General features: G+C 31.3%; 3 protein-coding genes and 2 pseudogenes across 4 annotated transcripts; 4 read left to right on the plus strand and 1 right to left on the minus strand.

Moving 5' to 3' along the window:
- The first annotated feature begins 393 nt into the window (after window positions 1-393).
- On the plus strand, window positions 394-3,227 carry LOC149875912 (uncharacterized; annotated as a pseudogene). The gene has a single exon (XR_016448980.1). The product of XR_016448980.1 is annotated as an uncharacterized LOC149875912 (transcript).
- Window positions 3,228-4,155: 928 nt separating this feature from the next.
- On the plus strand, window positions 4,156-7,546 carry LOC149875913 (extracellular calcium-sensing receptor-like). The gene has a single exon (XM_090076033.1). The coding sequence runs from the start codon at window positions 4,288-4,290 to the stop codon at window positions 6,790-6,792; it is 2,505 nt and encodes an 834-aa protein (XP_089932159.1). The 5' UTR covers window positions 4,156-4,287; the 3' UTR covers window positions 6,793-7,546.
- Window positions 7,547-13,696: 6,150 nt separating this feature from the next.
- LOC145192559 (uncharacterized) lies at window positions 13,697-15,410 on the minus strand. Its single transcript, XM_090076034.1, has 2 exons — window positions 15,230-15,410; window positions 13,697-15,085 (listed from the first exon to the last, which is right to left on the minus strand). Exons 1-2 carry the CDS (start codon window positions 15,355-15,357, stop codon window positions 14,710-14,712), a joined length of 504 nt encoding a protein of 167 aa, XP_089932160.1. The 5' UTR covers window positions 15,358-15,410; the 3' UTR covers window positions 13,697-14,709.
- Window positions 15,411-19,864: 4,454 nt separating this feature from the next.
- On the plus strand, window positions 19,865-21,169 carry LOC149875914 (uncharacterized; annotated as a pseudogene).
- Window positions 21,170-22,098: 929 nt separating this feature from the next.
- Window positions 22,099-25,526, plus strand: LOC149875915 (extracellular calcium-sensing receptor-like). The gene has a single exon (XM_090076031.1). The coding sequence runs from the start codon at window positions 22,230-22,232 to the stop codon at window positions 24,732-24,734; it is 2,505 nt and encodes an 834-aa protein (XP_089932157.1). The 5' UTR covers window positions 22,099-22,229; the 3' UTR covers window positions 24,735-25,526.
- Window positions 25,527-26,708: the final 1,182 nt, after the last annotated feature.

Genomic DNA, 26,708 nt, shown 5'->3' on the forward strand with positions numbered 1-26,708 from the left:
GTTCCACCTCACTTCCTATCTACTGTAACTCTTTTGGTAACTCTGAATGACCATGTTTTTTAAGAATACTCAAAAGCTCGTTTAATTGGTTTTGAGAAATTTTGCTTTTCGAAGACCACATTGCTAAATCTTCTGATAATGTTTCTGTTGTCAAAAGTGGTGCTGCATTACAACATTCAAAATTCTCATAATTACAACTCGAAGACTTATTGTTTTCTTCTTTAAAAACATTATTTAGGGCTTTACAAGGATTTTCAGGTTCTTACGAAGACGCGCAATTTTTCACGACCATACAGTCTTTTAAAAGACGTCTTGAAGACATCTTGAAGACGTCAATCTAAGGCAAGACCATTTAAAGACCTGAATAAGACGGTCTTAAGACGTCTTATGTTTGCTGGGTCTTGTCAAATCTGGTTTGTCAACTTTTTTAATAACGTATCCTTCAATAAAAAGTACTAAATACATACCCACCCAAATATTCAATTAAATTTTTTTCTTTGTCTGTAAACTTAATTTCATCATCAATAGCTAAAACTGAGGTGGCATTTTTAGACTTAGTCAAGTGAGCCAAAATGTGATTTGCAAGGTCATCCTACAAGAGTTGAGATTTTATCTGTCAGATTTTTCATAAAACCTTTCTGACCAGCAACTTTGTAAAATTGTGGATAAAAAACTTCTGCATAACCATTAAAATTTTCAATAACTTCCATTATTAGATCGAATGAATGATTTGCATCATCTTCTGAGAAACTGTACCTTGAAAGCTTATCTCGAATATATAGAAGGTAGCAAAGATCGTTTTCCACAAATTTAATGCTTTTTTTAATGAAAGTTGTGAACTCTTCTGCAGTACACGCACGCTTAATATCAGTTACTATATTTCTTTGCAGTGTTGAAGAGTCAATCTTAAAGTGATGTGTTGTTATGTGGTGTTTAAGTCCTTTCTCTGATTTGCATTTTTTAACACACTGCTGGCAGTTCAAGTTATTTTAAACACTTCCATTCTCAATTTCTGTAAGAAAAGCATCGATATCTTTAAGGAACTTACTTTTTTCAAAAAAAACGTCTGATTCTAGATCTAATATAAGGGAATAAATGGACTGTTCCTCTCCAAAGTTTGCCATTTATTAGATTTTGTGCACTAGTTAGTAGACTGGGCACGATAAATTAACTATTTTCAACATAAATTCAAAGTTTTAACTTCTATTGTTTGAAAACAATAGAATCTTGCGAAAACGGCTTAACTGGCCAGACTATCTGTTATTATGACTATTAGCAAGTTACATACGACGCGGTTTAAGTAAGCGAATATTGCCTTAGGGACAAAACTCTAGCCAATCAGATAATGTTTCTAGATTAAGCGATATACAGTTTTTTCCTCGATTAAACTACTAAAAATAGCGTAGTACTTGATACAATCGAGACAAAAATATATGTAAAAATCAAAACAAATATTTTTTTTAATATGCTAATAAAATAAGTTAGCGATATGTAACTATTATTTATTTTAATAAAAAGATATTAAACATTATTAGATATCAAATTATATTGATTGTATCACTTAAAAGAAATGGTTAACTGGTTTTGTGGCGCAGCATTATGTTTTAACAACTTTAGAAACAAAACTACTAACGGAGAACGTATAAAGTTTTACAGGCTTCCCAAAGATGTTTCTATTCAGAAAGAATATATCCGAGTTTTAAATACAAAGGGAATGAATTTCAGAAATGGGAATATTTGTTGTGAACATTTTTCATCTGGAATAAGAGAGTTATGCACTGATATTCCAGACATAGCTGCACCACCAAGCCAAATTGCTATAATGGAACGAAAATACGCAAATGCTCTGGCCAAAATAACTAAATCAAGAAAAACGACTGAAGCTGATAAAAAACATTTGAAAGGGTTAAAACGTAAGCTTAGTATGATGATATCCTTGTCTAAACCTTGTCCTATTCGTAAAAAACCAACAAACCAACCTTCTTATGTTACAAAATCTCCTTTATCATTACTTAAACCAACAAAACAACAGTTATTTTCTAAATTAAAAAAAGAAGCAGATGCTAACAAAATTCTTCTAGAAAAAATAAACAATGCAAACAATTATATAAAACAGCTTAAAAAAGAAAAAATAATAAACAAAGTAAAGAACGATATGTTACATAAAAAATATTTAATTTTATCTGTAAGAAATCAAATTTCAAAAAAAGAACTAGACAAATTTGAAAAAGGAATGTTTAAATATTCCAAACTTAAAGACAAACCAAAGCAGTTTAAATATTTATGTGGTTTAACTGTCGTGCAATTTCAACTCCTTTATAATTGTGTAGCACCATACTGCCACTTAATTGAATATCCGGATTGCAAAGGTGCAGGAACCAGATTCCTTGAAAAGAAAACCGAATTGTTTTCAGTTCTAACATTGTGCAGACATGCACTTCATCTTGGTGTTATTGGATTTATGGCTGGAGTTTCTAAAAGCACCATGTATCGTGTTTTCAATGGATGGGTTGTATTTCTAGACATAATATTTTCAGAGATAAATTTAAAAGTCGAAAGCACTTATATTTCCCTGATGATGCCTTCTGTTTTTAAAAAAACAGGCCATGGTGAAACCGATATTGTTGTGGATGCTACAGAATTTAAGTTTCAACAAACAATTATGACCTTAATACTTTAATGTTTTCAAGTTATAAAAACTGTACAACAGGGAAAGCTTTAATTGGAATCTCTCCACATGGGTCAGGATTGCTTTTTGGAAACATATACCCTGGTTCGATCACAGATAATGAATTAACAGAACAATCTCATATTTTAGAACTAGTTGAGAAAGAACACGAAGTTATGGCAGATAGAGGGTTTTATGCGCTTCAAAAGGAATATATCTGAATCAACCATCTCAAAAATCAAGCCATCAGTTCCCACAAGCTGATGTAGCTGGTAATTTTGATATAGCTTCTACCCGTATTCATGTAGAGAGATTCATAGGATGCGTACGTGATTGGTCAATTCTTAATGCGGTGTGGGCGGTACAAAGAATGGACTTACTTTCTTCAACATGGAAAATGTTATGTCATGTTGTAAACCTTACAATGCGCCCCATCGGACTAAAAGCAGAATCTTGTAATTAATGATATTTTGTGAATATATATAACCATGTAAAAGCATATTTTATTGTTTTATCATAATTTTAAACATATCAATTTTAATGGAAAAGTTGATGTTTTTACAAGTTCTTTAACATACGATCTAAGTGGTTTTAGTTCTTTAAAATCAGGAATTTTCCCTACAACATTATTTCCAAGAGTAGTGAGCAAAGAATGTTCATGATGTTGCCAATTTTTTATTGGATTTGAATGCAAAATGCTATCTGATATTTCCTTGATAACTGACATCAGTAAATTATTTAGTTGAATAATAAAGAAACTTGAGTTTGAAGTTTCAGGATGATAAGATTGTAAAATGCAGTATATAGATTTTGTACATAGTAGTGCAAGCTGAGCCTGCACGTAATACTGAGGTTAGTTTTTTAAATGGGTCAATGGACTGTCACTGTTTTTTGCAGTTGAAATGTTAACTACATTAATATTAATTCCATTTATAACAGTAATAATAAATTAGTTTATATTTATATTAGCTATATTTTGCTTCACTTTAAACTGCTATAAATGTAAACAAACGCAATAAAATTTTTTGTCCCTACAGCTCAATTATTAGTACCCAGTCCTTCCCGTATGAAACTTGCAAATGGTTAATTATATCGTTAATCTGGCCGTGCAAAATACGCGTGTTCAGGACTTTCTGTTTCGTTCAGTTCAGAAGAAAATATTCAATAAAAGTTGAATTGTAATCGATAAAGTAGCTTTTACGTTGAAATACAGTAATGCAATTACATTTCTCATTCCTCTTTTCTTAAAACTAATCTACCGTTAAAAAGACTTTTTTTAAAATGATCTCTAATCAAAAGTAGTTATTTTTAATGGCTTTGCAGAGAAATTTTCAAAATACCTGTTTTTGATAAGAATACATTTGAAGATAGAATCGCAGTGAGGAATCCATGTAAAACATACAATAGAACTTATTATCCATTTTCATACCATACTTGGCTCGATTTTCATACCATACTTGGCTCGATTTAGATGATCTCAAGTATATTGACGCTTAAATACGCTAAACCCTGATAAATTTAGGTGTAGTATATTTTCGCAATAATTACGTCTCTTAGCATTTGTGCGTTCAGAAATGTTATTAATCATTTCAGAAAAATTATAAGCATTTTACAATAGTATGTATAATTATTGTAAGATACTAACATCATCTTTGTTACTGCTGTTTTTATTTGATAGAGTATTCTGTGAAATATGCGAGACCGAGTTGAAGAAAAGCGGAAGTTTCATAATAGTTGGGTTGTTTCCTATTAAAAGTTGTAGCACACCGAACTTTGATAGCATAGTTATTTTAAAGATGGAGGCTTTTAGGTATGCTGTTGAAAAGGCTAATATACACAATGATGTTTTTGGATATGCAATATACGATACTGGTGATAACACTAACTTGGATTTCACAACAAAAGCTATTGTAAATTCATTTTTCCTCGATGATAACCAGAATACTTGTAACTGTTCAAACGAAAATGATGCGAGCAGAAAAGTTTTAGGTATTGTTGGTCCACAGCAATCGCAAAACTCCATATACATCCACCAACTTTTATCGCCATTTTACAACATTTCGATCTTGAGTTACAGCGCCACCAGTGTCGAGCTAAGCAATAAGGTACTCTACCCCAACTTTTATCGTACAATTCCACCTGACAATTACCAAGCCGAAGCCATTACTAACTTGATAGTTTCCTTCAACTGGACTTATGTTTCGCTACTCGCTTCTGATAACACCTACGGGAGAACTGGCGCACAGGTACTTATTGAAAAGTTTAAAAATCGCAGTATTTGTGTAAGTGTGCAAAACTACTTTAGCGATAATTATAACAGGTCAGCAAAAGAGTACAATGATATTGTAGCTAGTTTAAGTCGGTCTTCTTCTAAAGTCATTATTATGTGGGGGTATCTTGACTCAATTGAAGCGTTCCTTAAAGTTGCAGGAAAAAATGGGCTTACGGGCAAAACATGGATAATAAGTGAGTCCAATCAACTGGATCCATTGTTTAATGACCTAATGAAGATATTGAACGGAACCATTATCTTGGCTCTTCCTGAGTTAGGAAGTAAGAATGACTTTGAAGAGTACTTTTTAAATTTAACTTACGGAGAGTCAGATCTGTGGTTGAAAATGATATTTGAAAAGTTTAACAAAAGCCAAACAGACACTCAAGTTCGTGAGCTTGACTATAAGTTTAACTATGTTCTTGCAAAGACTGTGCAAGCTGCTGTAGATGTTTTAACAAACGCTTTTGAAAACTACAGAAAAAAAAACCTCATTCCTGATCTCGATGGAAATCGAGAAGACTTCAACAAGGAAATTAAACGCGCAAACATTTCGATAGGGAAAAACAGCACGTTTCGTTTTGACGAAAATCAAGACCCTCAGAATGCTCGATACGATTTCTACTTTGTTAGTAGATCAAACTTTATAGACTTCGCATACTGGTCATCCGAGGAGAACTTTATAGTTCTTAACCAAGCAACTCTTCGATTGATTGCTGTTAAATCATCCTGTTCTGAGCCATGTCCTGAAGGTAAATACCCAGAATATTATCAAGAAAGTTGCTGCTGGACGTGTACCGAGTGTCCTGAAAATCAGTTCAAGAAAGAGTCTGGAGAAAGCAGCTGCACGGTTTGTCCCACAGGAGAATACCCGAACGAAGGGAAAACAAAATGTCTCAGTCCTGATCTCATTTACTGGAGCTTTGAAAGAGAAGAAAAACATCCGTTCCTAATTGTAGTGTTCTTCACTTCTGTGTTTGGTGGCGCAACTGCAATCGTGTTCATGTTGACTTTCATGCACAAAAGAAGCACACCGATTGTGCGTTCTGCAAACTTTCGAATGTCCATGCTGCAGATGACAACGCACCTGGTTTTGTTTTTCGTTCCCTTTTTGTTTTTCGGAGAAGACTCAAAATGGAAATGCTATTTGCGAACGTATGCCAGCGGACTATTGTCTTTTACTATAATTACGTTTACTTTGGTCAAAGTAAACCATTTGGTGGCAGTGTTTGAGTCACATCACAAGCTGACCCCAAAAGATAAGATGAAAATGAAAATGAAAGAAATACTCATTTTTCTTTGCGCGCTATCGTTATACGTAACGATGATTTTTGTTATGCAAAGTATTTACCCTCTAAGTTTAACAGAAAACAAAACGATAACCTCATCTTCAATTCAAATCGAAAAGCACTGTGACACTCTACCTTTTTTGGTTTCTGACATAAGCTTTACATTTGTTATTCTTTTTTTGTGTGCCGTGCAATCGTTCTACGGTCGGAATCTGCCAGGAAAATACAACGACGCGAACTACATCGCGTTCGGAATGTTTTTTTCAACTCTGGTGAAGATTATAGCAATTCCAATCGGAGTAGGTTTGCGAGATTCGAACAGTTACAGTCTTCTGATCTGGCTCTCCACAAACATTTTAAACTTCTTATTGCTGACCATCTTATATTTGTACAAAATCAAAATTATTATTTTTAATCCTTCCAAAAATACAACTGAGGTATTTCGAAAGATGAGCTTTGAAAGCATTCGATCGAATGAATCGAGTTTAAATGTCAATCAAGCAGTTTCAGAATCAACCAATTCAGTGTTTGAAATTTCAGTTACAAAAGATGAAAATAGTTAACCATAGATAAAAGATGAAAAGAAATACTTTTTTTTTTTTAATACAGCTTTTAATCGGTTTTCAAACAGACGCAAAAGGTGTTTCCCGCAAGGAAAAATCAATTAGTTGAATCATTCGTCAAAAACCAATAGAACCAGTCACACACTGATTCCATTGTTAAACAGTTGTATAAATGTAACGAAAACTCTTTCTTTTTGGTTGTGAAATTTTAAATGCAGAAAAGATGCTTTTTAACGCATGCTTTTCTTATTTTAGGTTTTTAAAAATAATTAAGCGAAATAAATGCCGTGAATGTTCTCAAATTAGTCACACCAAAAACTGTGAGAATAACATAACCTAGCAGTGGCGTTGCGGATATAACGACCGCGTCCAAAAGCTATATTCCAGTGGTTGCAGCCTTGGATTGAATGAAGATAAGCGACTGAAATGCGATTTATGCGTTGGTTTTATTCTCAGTTGAACAACCGCTGGTCAATTCGATGCAGCAGAATGAAATATAGAGACGAAACAGTTCCGAAATTGAAAGTTTTTGTGAAAATTTCTAAATGAACGGTGAAGTTTGAATGAGAGAGTTTTCTTTTTAGACTTTAAACCACTAGATGGAAAACACAGTTGCAAGCTGGCAGTTATAATTTATTGTAGCCTTTCTTAAAAATATCAACAACAAACAAAACTGTTTTGCACTCAAATGTTGATTAAAGACTTTGTATTTAGTTTTAATTTCTTGGATTTGTGAACTTTTATTGAAACCAAACTTGTTTATATATTCACTCAGTAATAAAAGATCAAACTAAGTTCCTAAGTTATTGGTTAAGTATTTTTATACTACGAATAATTTCTCCATTTTACACCACTTAAAAATTAACCACATACCTTATATTGCGTTTTCATTACCATGCTCACCGTCGCGGATAGTTTAAACCTTTAGTATTAAAGAAGTTATTTTTTATTTAAGTTAAAAAAATCTTTATAACTATTTATAACAAGCATCGGTGTTTTGATTTCCCTTGAATAACAAAAAATAACGAATAAAGAACAAACTTTTAAAAAGATTTGAAAGATTTTAGAGTAAAGTTTGGGATACATCACATACCTTACTTTGTTTCAACACGCGGCACAGAATTTTTATTCGATTAAAACCGTTAAACTTATTGTTCAAAAATATAAACCTTTGCATGAATGTAAACTTGACACACCATAAACGTTTGCCGTTTTAAGCTAAAAAAAAAACTTTATAAACTTCAGAAAGTTTGATTTTTTTTAAGAGACAGTTTTTATACTTTGTTTTAGGTGTCGTTTAAAAGTTACTACTTGTGGACAAAACCTTATTTGTATCTAGTGCTTCTCTTGGTGAGCAACCCAGCAAACACTTCATTCTTGGGCCGTGCGAGGCCCACCTTTGGCATCACGATTGGCCCACCATCGGCAAACGAACATGAGCCGAGCTTAGCCTTGCTCATCGTACAATTCATGTTCCATGTATGGCAACCATTTTTCGAACGGTGTTTATCCAGCGTTTAGCCGTTGCGCATTTAATAGGTTATATTAGAATTTATTTTTTTTCACATCTATAATTATTTTTGTTTGTAATTATCTAAGATTTATCTAAGGGTTAAAACTAGACCATTATTTCATTTATATTGATCTTAAAGATAGCAAAATATTATTTAGCATAGTAAGGGTTAACCATGAAATAACAAAAGAAATAAGATAACAGCTTGTAAAAATTTACTAGAATATACTTTCTCTTTCTCTTGTTTTCTTTGTTTCAACATCAGTAATAAAATCTGAAGTTTCCAATGCTAATGTAGCTTTAGCATATTTTCTAATCGGCACTCCAGCTTTGATTAATTCTATTATATGATCTTTGATGTGATAATGGTAAAAGTTATCATATCCAATATTGTCTACAAAATAAAGAAGTATATATGTGACTGGAGTAGTAATTTGCACTACAGTTACAGTGAAAACTTCTTCGATCGATCATATTATCATAGAAGTCATCTAAATCAGTAGCTTTTAAATCTAGTTCTGTATTAGAATGAAAATCAGCATCTGTTTCTGCAATTTTCAATTCAGTTTACGCTTTTTCCATTTTACTTTTTTTTTGTTAAGCTACATCAACATTAATAGTAAAAACATTTCTCAAAGAGGAGTTTTCCTTTTAGATTAATAATATTCTTTAAAGTTTCTTTTGTCTGTCTCGTTATTTGTATATTCTTTGAAGTCTTTTTTTTTTCAGTATTAAATCACGGTTAATACCTTTCCTACTTGATTTTTTAATTTCCTTATCAAATTCAACAAACCACTCGAATCCCGGTTTATTCGAGTGTTTGTTATTTTATCATTCGCATCTGATATTCACTTAATCAAATCTCTCTTAGTTTTAAATAACCAAGTTGAACTTAAATTTTTAACTGTACTTTTTAATTTGACCAACATTTGACTTTGTTATATCTAAATAATTTCTTTAACTTTTCTAGCTTTACCATTTTTTTTTTTTTTTTTTTTTGTAATGATAAATTTTATATTAATTATTTAGTGATAGTTGTATTTAAAAAATCAATGGTTTTTGCTTTGTAGTTGGTAGGGTCATGGCACCCCCTACCGCGACTTTAAGAAAACTTTTAACTTCAAAACTTCTTAACTCCAAAACCATAACAGATTTTTATTTAGGGTATTCGAATTAATATTTTATACTCAATTATTAACTAAATTATATAATTCGAATTGGAGTAAAGTTATTTTTTTAATGTTATTTTTAATTTTTTGTAAGAGCTAGTACGTTTCTTCACCTACCGTGATAAAGCACCACCTACCGTGTATGAAAAAAATCGTATATTTTAATTTTAGTTTTATATATTTAAATCGAGAAACAAATACATAAATTTAATATGATTACAAAACAAAGAAGACATTGGTTATAAAATTATCCACCAAAGCTTTTTTCTGAATTTAAACTTTTTTTCATTTTAAATTCTTTTTTTAAATGTTTTTTTTTTGTCTTTTATTTTTATTTTCTTTTGTCACAGCTTGTTTTCTTTTAGATTTTTCTTGTTTTTCTTTTTCTTTCAATTTTTTTTTTTCAGCAGCTTTATTCTTACGTTCAATTTTTTTGATATCTTTTTCTTCCTTTGCGTTTTCTTTAGTTATTTGAATCTCTAACCATTTTGATGAAGTTACAACGCTCGGTAATCGTTCAACTTGTTTAAGCCTTTTTTTCGTGATTGGTTGTTTTGGCCATAAAAGAAAGTCGTATAATGGATTTACATCTTTTACTAATTGTTTATTTGAATCTGTTGGATCTGTTGCTGATTTACTTTCACCGGATTCATCAATAATTACGCTTTTTCCGAACTCACTAACATTACTAGATACGATTTCATTTTGGGTACTGCTAATATGTAAATACAATTCTTTATCGATTTCATTATTCGATACATTATTGCTGGCTTCTATTAAATTTATGGTTTGTTTGGAGCTACCGTTAAATTTAAGTTTTTTCCAAAAATTAAATAATTCTCTGAAGTCAGTTTTTCCTCCCCATTCTTTATTTCCAATTTTTTCAAACTGGAGCAATACTTCAGGTGCAAGGTTGTTTTCAAATATGTCTCCAACATTATTATGGCTTGAAAGATTCGTTTCATTGCTATCAATTGTGGAATTCAATTTAACACGTTGAATTACTTTTTTATAATCAACATTGTTCGCATTAAATGGGAATATTCCTGTCGACCTAAATCCGTTAATAATATTTTTTTTCATATTTGGATCCATAACAAAATTATTCAACAACATTGGTACATTTTCTCTGCGAATTTCGTTAAAATTGTTATCCAATTTAAATTGCCGACAAATGTTCTGCCATTTTTTTTTCATAGGTCCAAAAACTGACACATCTAATGGTTGTAAGATGTGTGTAGCATTAGGAAACAACGAAATCAAATGAATTCTTTCCGAAGAGCAATACATGCTGAGCTCTTTAGACAGATGCGAGCGATGTCCATCCATGAACATATATATTGGTAATTGTGTATTAATAGATTTCAGATATGGTACTAACACATTTGTGAAGTACTCATAAAAGCATTCGGCAGTCATCCAGCCGCTGTCACTTTTACCGAGACCCCAACCTGGTGGTGCAGCAGCAGCAATATTTTTTGGCATTCGAGCATACTTGTACAATGTTAATGATGGTGCAAATTCACCATTTGCATTTACACAAAATAGAGTTGTAAGGTTTTCCTTATTGCTGTTGTTGCATTCTTCATAAACATTTCTTCCTCTAATGCCAATTACTTTTCCAGTTTTTGGTGCTAACTCAAAACCAGTTTCGTCCAAGTTAAAAACACGAGATGGATCATTAAGGTATTGCGCATCATCACCTAATAATTCATGCACCTCATTAAACCATTTTCTTATCGATGCTTCAGTTATAAGACCTCTAGCTCTACTAATATGCTCTGCTCGTTTTTGCGATAACTCCTTATGACGGCGCATAAATTTGTAAAACCAGTTTTTACTTGGGATATCATCTTTAAATGGTGTTTTTATACCTCGCCCTTTAACTATTTTTTGTACTGCCTTAATTAATAACTTTTTTGTTATCGCAAATCCCATGTTAGCGCACTGCATTAACCAAGCAACCAATTCATTCTCTATTTCTTCTCCAAGATATGATTTAATGCCAGAGTTTTGCCGTTTGGGTTGGCTTTTACCAGATAATTTGTCGCGTAAGGTACTTTCAGGAACATTAAACTTTTTGCTGACACATAAAATTTTTTCAGCTTTATTTAAAGCTCTAAGTGCTGCATGCAGTTGTTCTTCTGAATACAATAGCTTTTTTCGAATATTTTTATTCTTTTTTGAACCTTTCATCTTTCTAATCGAATTCATTTCACATAATAAATAAACAGTATAAAAAACATATCAAATAAATACTCCCCAGGGGTTAAATTCATTTCACATAATAAATAAACAGTATAAAAAACAGATCAAATAAATATTCCCTAGGGTTAAATTACCTTTAATTGGTAATTTAGTTTAACTTAAATGGTTTTTTTAGAGAGAAAATTTCACAAAATAAAACACGTCCGAAAAAATATTTTTATAAACGGCAAGTGCTTACTATTATAATTTTCGTAATCACCTACCGTGTAAATGATTAAACAATGTTATACAAAAAATACTAATATTTTTTGATAAGATTTAAAATATTCAATGTTTTTACAACTATTTTAAACTTTTATCGAAAAAATTATATCAACTTCAACCCATAAAAAAAACTAGACAAACTTTTTTTTACTGTTAAAGATTTTCTTAAGAAAGCGATAAAAAATCATTTGCGGTAAAAAAACATCTCAAATCTTTAAAAATATATCTTTTTAAAAATATATTATTAGTGAAATTAGTTAGTTTTGTATAAAACAATACTAAAAAAATAAATTAAAAAAAAAAACATAAAAAATTTACTCATTTTTTCAAAAACCACGGTAGGTGCTTCTTCACGGTAGGGGGTGCCATGACCCTACATATGTTTATATTATGTTGTTTCTGTGTTTTCAAAGTGCTGTGACTTGGTAAACATCTACCTGAAAATCAATTATTGTATTTTAGAGAAGGAGCAGAACAAATGGCTTAAGATTGTGCAGCTCAACGTGATACGCACCTAACGGGATGGCTTAAGTTAAATACTGAAAATGAAAGAGCACATTGCTATTCTTATGTAGACATTCCTTATCACTTTATATTTGATGATAAACATTGTAAATGGAAGGTTAGACAAAGGGGTGGTAATAAGGTGATAGTAAGAATGTATAAAGTTAATCCAACTGGAGAATTGTTTTTTCTTAAACTGTTACTTTTGCAAGCAAAAGGAGCAACATCTTGGGATGATGTGCGTACTGTTAATGGTATTGTCCTTAAAATGTTTCGTGAAGCATGTGTTTTGAAAAGTCTGTTGCAAGATGACACTGAATGGCAGAATACACTTTCTGAGGCAGTTTTAACACATACGCCAAAGCAAATTAGACAGTTGTTTTCAATTATTTTGACCTTTTGTGAATCTGGCAATCCTTTACATCTCTGGAATACATGCAAAGCTTTTATGATGGAAGATTTCATTCACCGCTCAATCCCACTTCTAATAGCTGAACAAGCTACTCTTCATCAAATTGAAAAGATTATTAATCAAAGTGGTAAAATGCTGACTGATTACAATCTGCCTGTTATTGATGAGTTTATTGGCTTAAATCTAGAAAATTTTGATGAAAATGTTCAACAACTGAAATAGTAGAATTGTGTATAAACACAACCAGCTGAAATAGTAGAATTGTGTGTAAAATGTTCTTTGCATTGGCAATTTGGTGCAGAAGTTTGCATTAACTGAAAATATGAGAGTTCAAGATGGGGAAGGTGAATTTTCCCAATGGCTACTAAAACTTGGGAATGGAACAATACCTGTCAAAGAGGAGGATCCTTTTAAAGGATGCATTAAAATACCAAATCAGTGCATTATTAGAGAAAATGAATCAGTTGTTGAAAAGATTTTTGGAGATGCTGATCAAAATGATTATTCTAAACGCGTGATTTTAACACCAACTAATGTTGATTCATTATCAATGAAGAAGTGCTTGAATGTCTGCCGGGTGAGGTCAAAATTTATTTAAGTGCTGACCAAATTGATACTGATGACCTTAATGAAAGAAATAATTTTCCTGTTGAGTTTTTGAACAGCTTAACTCCTTCAGGTATGCTACCTCATTGTTAAAAATTGAAAATTGGTTGTGTAATTTTGCTACTTAGAAATTTAGATCTCAAAGCTGGGTTATGTAATGGTACTCGAATGAAAGTTTGTGCTCTTCAAAATAATTATATTGATGCAGAGGTTTTGACAGGTGTTTCTGGTGGTAAGCGGGTTTTTGTTCCTTGAATTCAGTTGGCTCCATCAGATTTTATATATATATATACACAGTGTCTCAAAAAATTATCCGACCAAACATTTTTTTAAATATTTTTCCTAAAAAAAGTGCTCTATTTTCATAAATTTAGACTTTTTTGGTAAACTCAAGATTAATGAAAATAAAAGAACATGTTTTTAAATAGATTTTATTTATTTTAATGTAAAATTTGAATCACAAGGTTTTCAGTCTTAAAATAAGGAAATTAGGTCGTTTTTTTATTGTCAAAAAATATTCGACCAAACACATTATTTGTTTCATAACAAATTATTATATAACAAAACAATTATTTTAATACTTTGTTGAGCCTCCCTATGCTTGGATTACAGCTTCTAGAGGTCTAGGCATTGATTCAACTAAAGATTTTGTTTCTTCTGGTTGAATCTTTTCGCAGGCTTCTTCAATTGCCACTTTGCGGTTATCTTTTTTGGAAAATGACCGATCTCCAATTTTTCTGTCTAAAATTTCCCACAAATGTTCAATGGGATTAAGGTCCGGTGATTGTGCGGGCCATTCCAAGACCTCAACATTATTTTCAGCAAACCACTCCTTGGTTTTAGTGGCACTATGCTTGGGATCGTTATCTTGCTGAAATGTAAAATCAGATCCTAGCCGAAGTTTTCGAGTAAATGACTTCAAATTTTGCTTTAATATGTTTCTGTATTGCACCTAATCCATTGTAGTATCTATAAATTGGAGTTTTCCGACACCCTTCCAAGCCATTTAACCCCATACCATCACGTTACCGCCGCCATACTTGACAGTTCCTCTCACGCAGCTTAATTTGTAGGCTTCTCCGGCTTTTCTCCAAACTTTTTGGGCTCCATCAGATGACTTTAAGTTGAATTTCGATTCGTCGCTTCACAGGATCTTTTTCCAGAAACTTAACGGCATGTTTTTGAACTTCTTAGCAAACTCCAATCTTCTTTTCATGTGTTTCTTACTCAAATATGGTTTATTACACACAAGTCGTCCTTGAAATCAGGGATTTCAAAAAGTCTCGGATACGATTTCTGATTGTCTGATGGGATAATTTTATTCCATAATTCTCTTCAGCTTGCTCAGCCAGTTTTCGAACAGAAATGAAGCAATTTTTCTTGACTTGTATAATTAAGTTTCTATCAAAACTCTTAGAAGTCTTTTTTTTGCGACCCTGCCCTTCTTTTGTGGCTGTTGTTCCGATCAAATTATACTTCTTCATTATGTCGGATACTGTATTATGAGGAATTCCAGTCTCTTGCTGCACCTGACGATAGGTTTTACCCTGATTGACTAGATCAACAGCTAAATTTCTCTGAGAAACAGTCCAGTGACGTTTACCTCCCACCATTTTACTTAAAAAAACATGAAACCTTTTTTTTATACATAATTTTTTTTATACTACAAAAAAAACAGTTTTTTGTTATGCAATTTCATAAATTGTATAAAAATTTGCTAAAATATTTCAACAAATTTCACATAAAATTAATTAAACTTACCTAAATATCGCTTGGTCGGATAATTTTTTTACAAGCCTATTCAATACTAAGTTTCTCTTAGGACAAATAATAAACCAACTGAAGCATGAATCAAAAAATATGAACGCTAAATAACATACTATTCCCATTAGAATTAAAATGACAGACAAAGTAAGTATCGCTATTCATTGTTTTTAGTATAATTTAGAGGGTAAACATTTTTTTTTGGGAAAAACTTGTTTGGTCGGATAATTTTTTGAGACACTATATATATATATATATATATATATATATATATATATATATATATATATATATATATATATATATATATATATATATATATATATATATATATATATATATATATATATATATATATATAATGATTTATTTTTAACATTATTTTTCCATTTTATTTGTTTTTTACAGTTTATATTTTTGTTTAAAAAGATAATCTTTAATTGAAATTATCTTTGCTTTATTTAAAAATGTATTTAAATGCAATTATTTATCATTTTTTGAAATTAAAAAAAACCACAAACACAAAGTAAAATTCAGTAAATGAAAAAATAAAAGAAATAAAGTTAAAGAGCTAAAAAAGTAAAATTAAAAAAAAATTATCTAAGAGATTTAATTTTTTATAAAATTGTTTCATTTCTTTATTTTTTAGAAAATTTACTAAAACTACCTTTTTAATAGTTAGTGATGAAGTAAAATATCTTAAATATTTAAAATATTAAACAGATTTATTTAAACTGCCCACACAGTTATTTTAACGCTGTTTTTAATTCCTTTTTTCGTTTTATTTGTCTGTTTTTTCAGACAAATTAGTGCTCTTCCTTGTCATTATCACCATAATTATCAACCTAATGATTTTTTTTGTTCCTTTTCATTCCTTTATAAGTTTTTTAAATTAAAAGCAGTTGTCTTTTGTTATTGCTACTTATTTCTGTTATTCCAACTTATTATTAGGCTTTTGTTGATAATTTAATGTTTTTTTTATATTTAATTTTTTATAGATAATTTCAATTAAAGATTATCTTTTTATACAAAAATATAAACTGTAAAAAACAAATAAAATGGAAAAATAAAGTTAAAAATAAATCATTATATATATATATATATATATATATATATATATATATATATATATATATATATATATATATATATATATCAAACTTTGGATACAAGATGCAAATTAATAAAACATAAAAAATGTAAAATATTTAATCAAAAGAAATTTGAATTTAAAAACCTTTCAATTAATGTTCTATTTCATGCAATAAAGGAAAGCATGCAAGACCTCCCTTCCAAGGTAGAACAACAACCTTTCGGCAAAGACTTTCCATTTTTAACTCAACAAACTTAACTCTAATTTCATCAATACTTGGTATGAAGAAAATTTGAAAGGTTTTAGACTGAATAGGTTGTGTATATAAATCATTTTGTAAATCAAGTCTAAATATTCTTCACTTAAAAAATCCAGATGATAATTTCTCATCAACAAAACAAAATTGATTTTCTCCTATGTAAAAACATGAATTATTCAGCTTCACTGAAACTTTTAGTTTTCGAGATTTTGTATTTAACATAGATTGTATAACTTTGATATTGCTTGGCTATTTGAACAACAGGACTCTTTGAGTTTTTTACTGCTTTTTTTAATGTCTGCATATAATTTTCGAAGGGAAAACAAGATATGTCATTTAGTGAACAATCAAATTTAACAACATCATCACAAATATGAAGTAAACAGTGAACATTGTAAACACAGAATGAATTTGTATATAAATGTTTTGAGTTGATAACAAAATAATTAATGAGTTCTCTAGCAAAAGCAAGATAATGTTTCCTAAATTCACTGTCTTCATTTAAAAGAATTACCATTGAAACATGCAATGTTAGAAAATGATTATAAATTTCTTTGCTAACAACACCCTTTAAAACTAAGGGACCAGTGTATAAGATAAATTGTCTGAACTCTGTTGCTTTCCACTGATCTAACTCTAAAAGGGAGCGTGGTTGTCGAGCAAATTCAGATGGCATCATACCATGTAAGCTTAATAGATTATCAGATATTTTTTTTATTTGGGCATTTGAAAGTCTACAATGTTTTGGACCAGACTTTAAAAAAGTAAGTATACGTCTTACTACACCAAGACAAACCATGTGCATGTAATCCAAAATAAAATCAGAAACACAAGATATTTTAAGTTGAGCTAAAGGAGTAAGAGATTTCTGATGATCAGTGTACAAAAAGGAATTAAACTCTTCAGTTAATCTTAGAGTTGATGGGTTGTTATCAATATAAACCACTCTATGCTCTTCATAAAATCCTTTAACTTGGCATCGTTCACAGGAGTAATATCCTGAATGACTTTGTATACATTTAAGAAAAGAGCGAGAAGGTGCATCATATATGAATGCTTTAAGTGTAACATCAATTTTTTTATCATTATAGTATAAACCTTCACCACTTAACAATAAAGATTCTTTTAGAAAATCATTAAGAAAAGCATCCAAGCAGTCTGGTTTACCATCACAGAAAAGTGCAATGATAAAAATATAGTTCTCTATAAGACCAAGTATTGGCCATAATTGAAGATTAAAAGATTTGAAAAGAGGTAGCCCATCAACATTAATAGTAATAGATAACCCAGTACATTGAGAATCATTTTTCAAATTCAAAAAATTATTTATGCCATCAGCAATAGTAAAGTAAGCATAAGTTCCACCTCACTTCCTATCTACTGTAACTCTTTTGGTAACTCTGAATGACCATGTTTTTTAAGAATACTCAAAAGCTCGTTTAATTGGTTTTGAGAAATTTTGCTTTTCGAAGACCACATTGCTAAATCTTCTGATAATGTTTCTGTTGTCAAAAGTGGTGCTGCATTACAACATTCAAAATTCTCATAATTACAACTCGAAGACTTATTGTTTTCTTCTTTAAAAACATTATTTAGGGCTTTACAAGGATTTTCAGGTTCTTACGAAGACGCGCAATTTTTCACGACCATACAGTCTTTTAAAAGACGTCTTGAAGACATCTTGAAGACGTCAATCTAAGGCAAGACCATTTAAAGACCTGAATAAGACGGTCTTAAGACGTCTTATGTTTGCTGGGTCTTGTCAAATCTGGTTTGTCAACTTTTTTAATAACGTATCCTTCAATAAAAAGTACTAAATACATACCCACCCAAATATTCAATTAAATTTTTTTCTTTGTCTGTAAACTTAATTTCATCATCAATAGCTAAAACTGAGGTGGCATTTTTAGACTTAGTCAAGTGAGCCAAAATGTGATTTGCAAGGTCATCCTACAAGAGTTGAGATTTTATCTGTCAGATTTTTCATAAAACCTTTCTGACCAGCAACTTTGTAAAATTGTGGATAAAAAACTTCTGCATAACCATTAAAATTTTCAATAACTTCCATTATTAGATCGAATGAATGATTTGCATCATCTTCTGAGAAACTGTACCTTGAAAGCTTATCTCGAATATATAGAAGGTAGCAAAGATCGTTTTCCACAAATTTAATGCTTTTTTTAATGAAAGTTGTGAACTCTTCTGCAGTACACGCACGCTTAATATCAGTTACTATATTTCTTTGCAGTGTTGAAGAGTCAATCTTAAAGTGATGTGTTGTTATGTGGTGTTTAAGTCCTTTCTCTGATTTGCATTTTTTAACACACTGCTGGCAGTTCAAGTTATTTTAAACACTTCCATTCTCAATTTCTGTAAGAAAAGCATCGATATCTTTAAGGAACTTACTTTTTTCAAAAAAAACGTCTGATTCTAGATCTAATATAAGGGAATAAATGGACTGTTCCTCTCCAAAGTTTGCCATTTATTAGATTTTGTGCACTAGTTAGTAGACTGGGCACGATAAATTAACTATTTTCAACATAAATTCAAAGTTTTAACTTCTATTGTTTGAAAACAATAGAATCTTGCGAAAACGGCTTAACTGGCCAGACTATCTGTTATTATGACTATTAGCAAGTTACATACGACGCGGTTTAAGTAAGCGAATATTGCCTTAGGGACAAAACTCTAGCCAATCAGATAATGTTTCTAGATTAAGCGATATACAGTTTTTTCCTCGATTAAACTACTAAAAATAGCGTAGTACTTGATACAATCGAGACAAAAATATATGTAAAAATCAAAACAAATATTTTTTTTAATATGCTAATAAAATAAGTTAGCGATATGTAACTATTATTTATTTTAATAAAAAGATATTAAACATTATTAGATATCAAATTATATTGATTGTATCACTTAAAAGAAATGGTTAACTGGTTTTGTGGCGCAGCATTATGTTTTAACAACTTTAGAAACAAAACTACTAACGGAGAACGTATAAAGTTTTACAGGCTTCCCAAAGATGTTTCTATTCAGAAAGAATATATCCGAGTTTTAAATACAAAGGGAATGAATTTCAGAAATGGGAATATTTGTTGTGAACATTTTTCATCTGGAATAAGAGAGTTATGCACTGATATTCCAGACATAGCTGCACCACCAAGCCAAATTGCTATAATGGAACAAAAATACGCAAATGCTCTGGCCAAAATAACTAAATCAAGAAAAACGACTGAAGCTGATAAAAAACATTTGAAAGGGTTAAAACGTAAGCTTAGTATGATGATATCCTTGTCTAAACCTTGTCCTATTCGTAAAAAACCAACAAACCAACCTTCTTATGTTACAAAATCTCCTTTATCATTACTTAAACCAACAAAACAACAGTTATTTTCTAAATTAAAAAAAGAAGCAGATGCTAACAAAATTCTTCTAGAAAAAATAAACAATGCAAACAATTATATAAAACAGCTTAAAAAAGAAAAAATAATAAACAAAGTAAAGAACGATATGTTACATAAAAAATATTTAATTTTATCTGTAAGAAATCAAATTTCAAAAAAAGAACTAGACAAATTTGAAAAAGGAATGTTTAAATATTCCAAACTTAAAGACAAACCAAAGCAGTTTAAATATTTATGTGGTTTAACTGTCGTGCAATTTCAACTCCTTTATAATTGTGTAGCACCATACTGCCACTTAATTGAATATCCGGATTGCAAAGGTGCAGGAACCAGATTCCTTGAAAAGAAAACCGAATTGTTTTCAGTTCTAACATTGTGCAGACATGCACTTCATCTTGGTGTTATTGGATTTATGGCTGGAGTTTCTAAAAGCACCATGTATCGTGTTTTCAATGGATGGGTTGTATTTCTAGACATAATATTTTCAGAGATAAATTTAAAAGTCGAAAGCACTTATATTTCCCTGATGATGCCTTCTGTTTTTAAAAAAACAGGCCATGGTGAAACCGATATTGTTGTGGATGCTACAGAATTTAAGTTTCAACAAACAATTATGACCTTAATACTTTAATGTTTTCAAGTTATAAAAACTGTACAACAGGGAAAGCTTTAATTGGAATCTCTCCACATGGGTCAGGATTGCTTTTTGGAAACATATACCCTGGTTCGATCACAGATAATGAATTAACAGAACAATCTCATATTTTAGAACTAGTTGAGAAAGAACACGAAGTTATGGCAGATAGAGGGTTTTATGCGCTTCAAAAGGAATATATCTGAATCAACCATCTCAAAAATCAAGCCATCAGTTCCCACAAGCTGATGTAGCTGGTAATTTTGATATAGCTTCTACCCGTATTCATGTAGAGAGATTCATAGGATGCGTACGTGATTGGTCAATTCTTAATGCGGTGTGGGCGGTACAAAGAATGGACTTACTTTCTTCAACATGGAAAATGTTATGTCATGTTGTAAACCTTACAATGCGCCCCATCGGACTAAAAGCAGAATCTTGTAATTAATGATATTTTGTGAATATATATAACCATGTAAAAGCATATTTTATTGTTTTATCATAATTTTAAACATATCAATTTTAATGGAAAAGTTGATGTTTTTACAAGTTCTTTAACATACGATCTAAGTGGTTTTAGTTCTTTAAAATCAGGAATTTTCCCTACAACATTATTTCCAAGAGTAGTGAGCAAAGAATGTTCATGATGTTGCCAATTTTTTATTGGATTTGAATGCAAAATGCTATCTGATATTTCCTTGATAACTGACATCAGTAAATTATTTAGTTGAATAATAAAGAAACTTGAGTTTGAAGTTTCAGGATGATAAGATTGTAAAATGCAGTATATAGATTTTGTACATAGTAGTGCAAGCTGAGCCTGCACGTAATACTGAGGTTAGTTTTTTAAATGGGTCAATGGACTGTCACTGTTTTTTGCAGTTGAAATGTTAACTACATTAATATTAATTCCATTTATAACAGTAATAATAAATTAGTTTATATTTATATTAGCTATATTTTGCTTCACTTTAAACTGCTATAAATGTAAACAAACGCAATAAAATTTTTTGTCCCTACAGCTCAATTATTAGTACCCAGTCCTTCCCGTATGAAACTTGCAAATGGTTAATTATATCGTTAATCTGGCCGTGCAAAATACGCGTGTTCAGGACTTTCTGTTTCGTTCAGTTCAGAAGAAAATATTCAATAAAAGTTGAATTGTAATCGATAAAGTAGCTTTTACGTTGAAATACAGTAATGCAATTACATTTCTCATTCCTCTTTTCTTAAAACTAATCTACCGTTAAAAAGACTTTTTTTAAAATGATCTCTAATCAAAAGTAGTTATTTTTAATGGCTTTGCAGAGAAATTTTCAAAATACCTGTTTTTGATAAGAATACATTTGAAGATAGAATCGCAGTGAGGAATCCATGTAAAACATACAATAGAACTTATTATCCATTTTCATACCATACTTGGCTCGATTTTCATACCATACTTGGCTCGATTTAGATGATCTCAAGTATATTGACGCTTAAATACGCTAAACCCTGATAAATTTAGGTGTAGTATATTTTCGCAATAATTACGTCTCTTAGCATTTGTGCGTTCAGAAATGTTATTAATCATTTCAGAAAAATTATAAGCATTTTACAATAGTATGTATAATTATTGTAAGATACTAACATCATCTTTGTTACTGCTGTTTTTATTTGATAGAGTATTCTGTGAAATATGCGAGACCGAGTTGAAGAAAAGCGGAAGTTTCATAATAGTTGGGTTGTTTCCTATTAAAAGTTGTAGCACACCGAACTTTGATAGCATAGTTATTTTAAAGATGGAGGCTTTTAGGTATGCTGTTGAAAAGGCTAATATACACAATGATGTTTTTGGATATGCAATATACGATACTGGTGATAACACTAACTTGGATTTCACAACAAAAGCTATTGTAAATTCATTTTTCCTCGATGATAACCAGAATACTTGTAACTGTTCAAACGAAAATGATGCGAGCAGAAAAGTTTTAGGTATTGTTGGTCCACAGCAATCGCAAAACTCCATATACATCCACCAACTTTTATCGCCATTTTACAACATTTCGATCTTGAGTTACAGCGCCACCAGTGTCGAGCTAAGCAATAAGGTACTCTACCCCAACTTTTATCGTACAATTCCACCTGACAATTACCAAGCCGAAGCCATTACTAACTTGATAGTTTCCTTCAACTGGACTTATGTTTCGCTACTCGCTTCTGATAACACCTACGGGAGAACTGGCGCACAGGTACTTATTGAAAAGTTTAAAAATCGCAGTATTTGTGTAAGTGTGCAAAACTACTTTAGCGATAATTATAACAGGTCAGCAAAAGAGTACAATGATATTGTAGCTAGTTTAAGTCGGTCTTCTTCTAAAGTCATTATTATGTGGGGGTATCTTGACTCAATTGAAGCGTTCCTTAAAGTTGCAGGAAAAAATGGGCTTACGGGCAAAACATGGATAATAAGTGAGTCCAATCAACTGGATCCATTGTTTAATGACCTAATGAAGATATTGAACGGAACCATTATCTTGGCTCTTCCTGAGTTAGGAAGTAAGAATGACTTTGAAGAGTACTTTTTAAATTTAACTTACGGAGAGTCAGATCTGTGGTTGAAAATGATATTTGAAAAGTTTAACAAAAGCCAAACAGACACTCAAGTTCGTGAGCTTGACTATAAGTTTAACTATGTTCTTGCAAAGACTGTGCAAGCTGCTGTAGATGTTTTAACAAACGCTTTTGAAAACTACAGAAAAAAAAACCTCATTCCTGATCTCGATGGAAATCGAGAAGACTTCAACAAGGAAATTAAACGCGCAAACATTTCGATAGGGAAAAACAGCACGTTTCGTTTTGACGAAAATCAAGACCCTCAGAATGCTCGATACGATTTCTACTTTGTTAGTAGATCAAACTTTATAGACTTCGCATACTGGTCATCCGAGGAGAACTTTATAGTTCTTAACCAAGCAACTCTTCGATTGATTGCTGTTAAATCATCCTGTTCTGAGCCATGTCCTGAAGGTAAATACCCAGAATATTATCAAGAAAGTTGCTGCTGGACGTGTACCGAGTGTCCTGAAAATCAGTTCAAGAAAGAGTCTGGAGAAAGCAGCTGCACGGTTTGTCCCACAGGAGAATACCCGAACGAAGGGAAAACAAAATGTCTCAGTCCTGATCTCATTTACTGGAGCTTTGAAAGAGAAGAAAAACATCCGTTCCTAATTGTAGTGTTCTTCACTTCTGTGTTTGGTGGCGCAACTGCAATCGTGTTCATGTTGACTTTCATGCACAAAAGAAGCACACCGATTGTGCGTTCTGCAAACTTTCGAATGTCCATGCTGCAGATGACAACGCACCTGGTTTTGTTTTTCGTTCCCTTTTTGTTTTTCGGAGAAGACTCAAAATGGAAATGCTATTTGCGAACGTATGCCAGCGGACTATTGTCTTTTACTATAATTACGTTTACTTTGGTCAAAGTAAACCATTTGGTGGCAGTGTTTGAGTCACATCACAAGCTGACCCCAAAAGATAAGATGAAAATGAAAATGAAAGAAATACTCATTTTTCTTTGCGCGCTATCGTTATACGTAACGATGATTTTTGTTATGCAAAGTATTTACCCTCTAAGTTTAACAGAAAACAAAACGATAACCTCATCTTCAATTCAAATCGAAAAGCACTGTGACACTCTACCTTTTTTGGTTTCTGACATAAGCTTTACATTTGTTATTCTTTTTTTGTGTGCCGTGCAATCGTTCTACGGTCGGAATCTGCCAGGAAAATACAACGACGCGAACTACATCGCGTTCGGAATGTTTTTTTCAACTCTGGTGAAGATTATAGCAATTCCAATCGGAGTAGGTTTGCGAGATTCGAACAGTTACAGTCTTCTGATCTGGCTCTCCACAAACATTTCAAACTTCTTATTGCTGACCATCTTATATTTGTACAAAATCAAGATTATTATTTTTAATCCTTCCAAAAATACAACTGAGGTATTTCGAAAGATGAGCTTTGAAAGCATTCGATCGAATGAATCGAGTTTAAATGTCAATCAAGCAGTTTCAGAATCAACCAATTCAGTGTTTGAAATTTCAGTTACAAAAGATGAAAATAGTTAACCATAGATAAAAGATGAAAAGAAATACTTTTTTTTTTTTAATACAGCTTTTAATCGGTTTTCAAACAGACGCAAAAGGTGTTTCCCGCAAGGAAAAATCAATTAGTTGAATCATTCGTCAAAAACCAATAGAACCAGTCACACACTGATTCCATTGTTAAACAGTTGTATAAATGTAACGAAAACTCTTTCTTTTTGGTTGTGAAATTTTAAATGCAGAAAAGATGCTTTTTAACGCATGCTTTTCTTATTTTAGGTTTTTAAAAATAATTAAGCGAAATAAATGCCGTGAATGTTCTCAAATTAGTCACACCAAAAACTGTGAGAATAACATAACCTAGCAGTGGCGTTGCGGATATAACGACCGCGTCCAAAAGCTATATTCCAGTGGTTGCAGCCTTGGATTGAATGAAGATAAGCGACTGAAATGCGATTTATGCGTTGGTTTTATTCTCAGTTGAACAACCGCTGGTCAATTCGATGCAGCAGAATGAAATATAGAGACGAAACAGTTCCGAAATTGAAAGTTTTTGTGAAAATTTCTAAATGAACGGTGAAGTTTGAATGAGAGAGTTTTCTTTTTAGACTTTAAACCACTAGATGGAAAACACAGTTGCAAGCTGGCAGTTATAATTTATTGTAGCCTTTCTTAAAAATATCAACAACAAACAAAACTGTTTTGCACTCAAATGTTGATTAAAGACTTTGTATTTAGTTTTAATTTCTTGGATTTGTGAACTTTTATTGAAACCAAACTTGTTTATATATTCACTCAGTAATAAAAGATCAAACTAAGTTCCTAAGTTATTGGTTAAGTATTTTTATACTACGAATAATTTCTCCATTTTACACCACTTAAAAATTAACCACATACCTTATATTGCGTTTTCATTACCATGCTCACCGTCGCGGATAGTTTAAACCTTTAGTATTAAAGAAGTTATTTTTTATTTAAGTTAAAAAAATCTTTATAACTATTTATAACAAGCATCGGTGTTTTGATTTCCCTTGAATAACAAAAAATAACGAATAAAGAACAAACTTTTAAAAAGATTTGAAAGATTTTAGAGTAAAGTTTGGGATACATCACATACCTTACTTTGTTTCAACACGCGGCACAGAATTTTTATTCGATTAAAACCGTTAAACTTATTGTTCAAAAATATAAACCTTTGCATGAATGTAAACTTGACACACCATAAACGTTTGCCGTTTTAAGCTAAAAAAAAAACTTTATAAACTTCAGAAAGTTTGATTTTTTTTAAGAGACAGTTTTTATACTTTGTTTTAGGTGTCGTTTAAAAGTTACTACTTGTGGACAAAACCTTATTTGTATCTAGTGCTTCTCTTGGTGAGCAACCCAGCAAACACTTCATTCTTGGGCCGTGCGAGGCCCACCTTTGGCATCACGATTGGCCCACCATCGGCAAACGAACATGAGCCGAGCTTAGCCTTGCTCATCGTACAATTCATGTTCCATGTATGGCAACCATTTTTCGAACGGTGTTTATCCAGCGTTTAGCCGTTGCGCATTTAATAGGTTATATTAGAATTTATTTTTTTTCACATCTATAATTATTTTTGTTTGTAATTATCTAAGATTTATCTAAGGGTTAAAACTAGACCATTATTTCATTTATATTGATCTTAAAGATAGCAAAATATTATTTAGCATAGTAAGGGTTAACCATGAAATAACAAAAGAAATAAGATAACAGCTTGTAAAAATTTACTAGAATATACTTTCTCTTTCTCTTGTTTTCTTTGTTTCAACATCAGTAATAAAATCTGAAGTTTCCAATGCTAATGTAGCTTTAGCATATTTTCTAATCGGCACTCCAGCTTTGATTAATTCTATTATATGATCTTTGATGTGATAATGGTAAAAGTTATCATATCCAATATTGTCTACAAAATAAAGAAGTATATATGTGACTGGAGTAGTAATTTGCACTACAGTTACAGTGAAAACTTC

The sequence above is a fragment of the Hydra viridissima genome, unplaced genomic scaffold (assembly GCF_058129835.1).
Source record: "Hydra viridissima isolate aposymbiotic clone 2 unplaced genomic scaffold, HvirCarnegie_v1 scaffold_105, whole genome shotgun sequence".
Taxonomy (NCBI): Eukaryota; Metazoa; Cnidaria; class Hydrozoa; order Anthoathecata; family Hydridae; genus Hydra; species Hydra viridissima.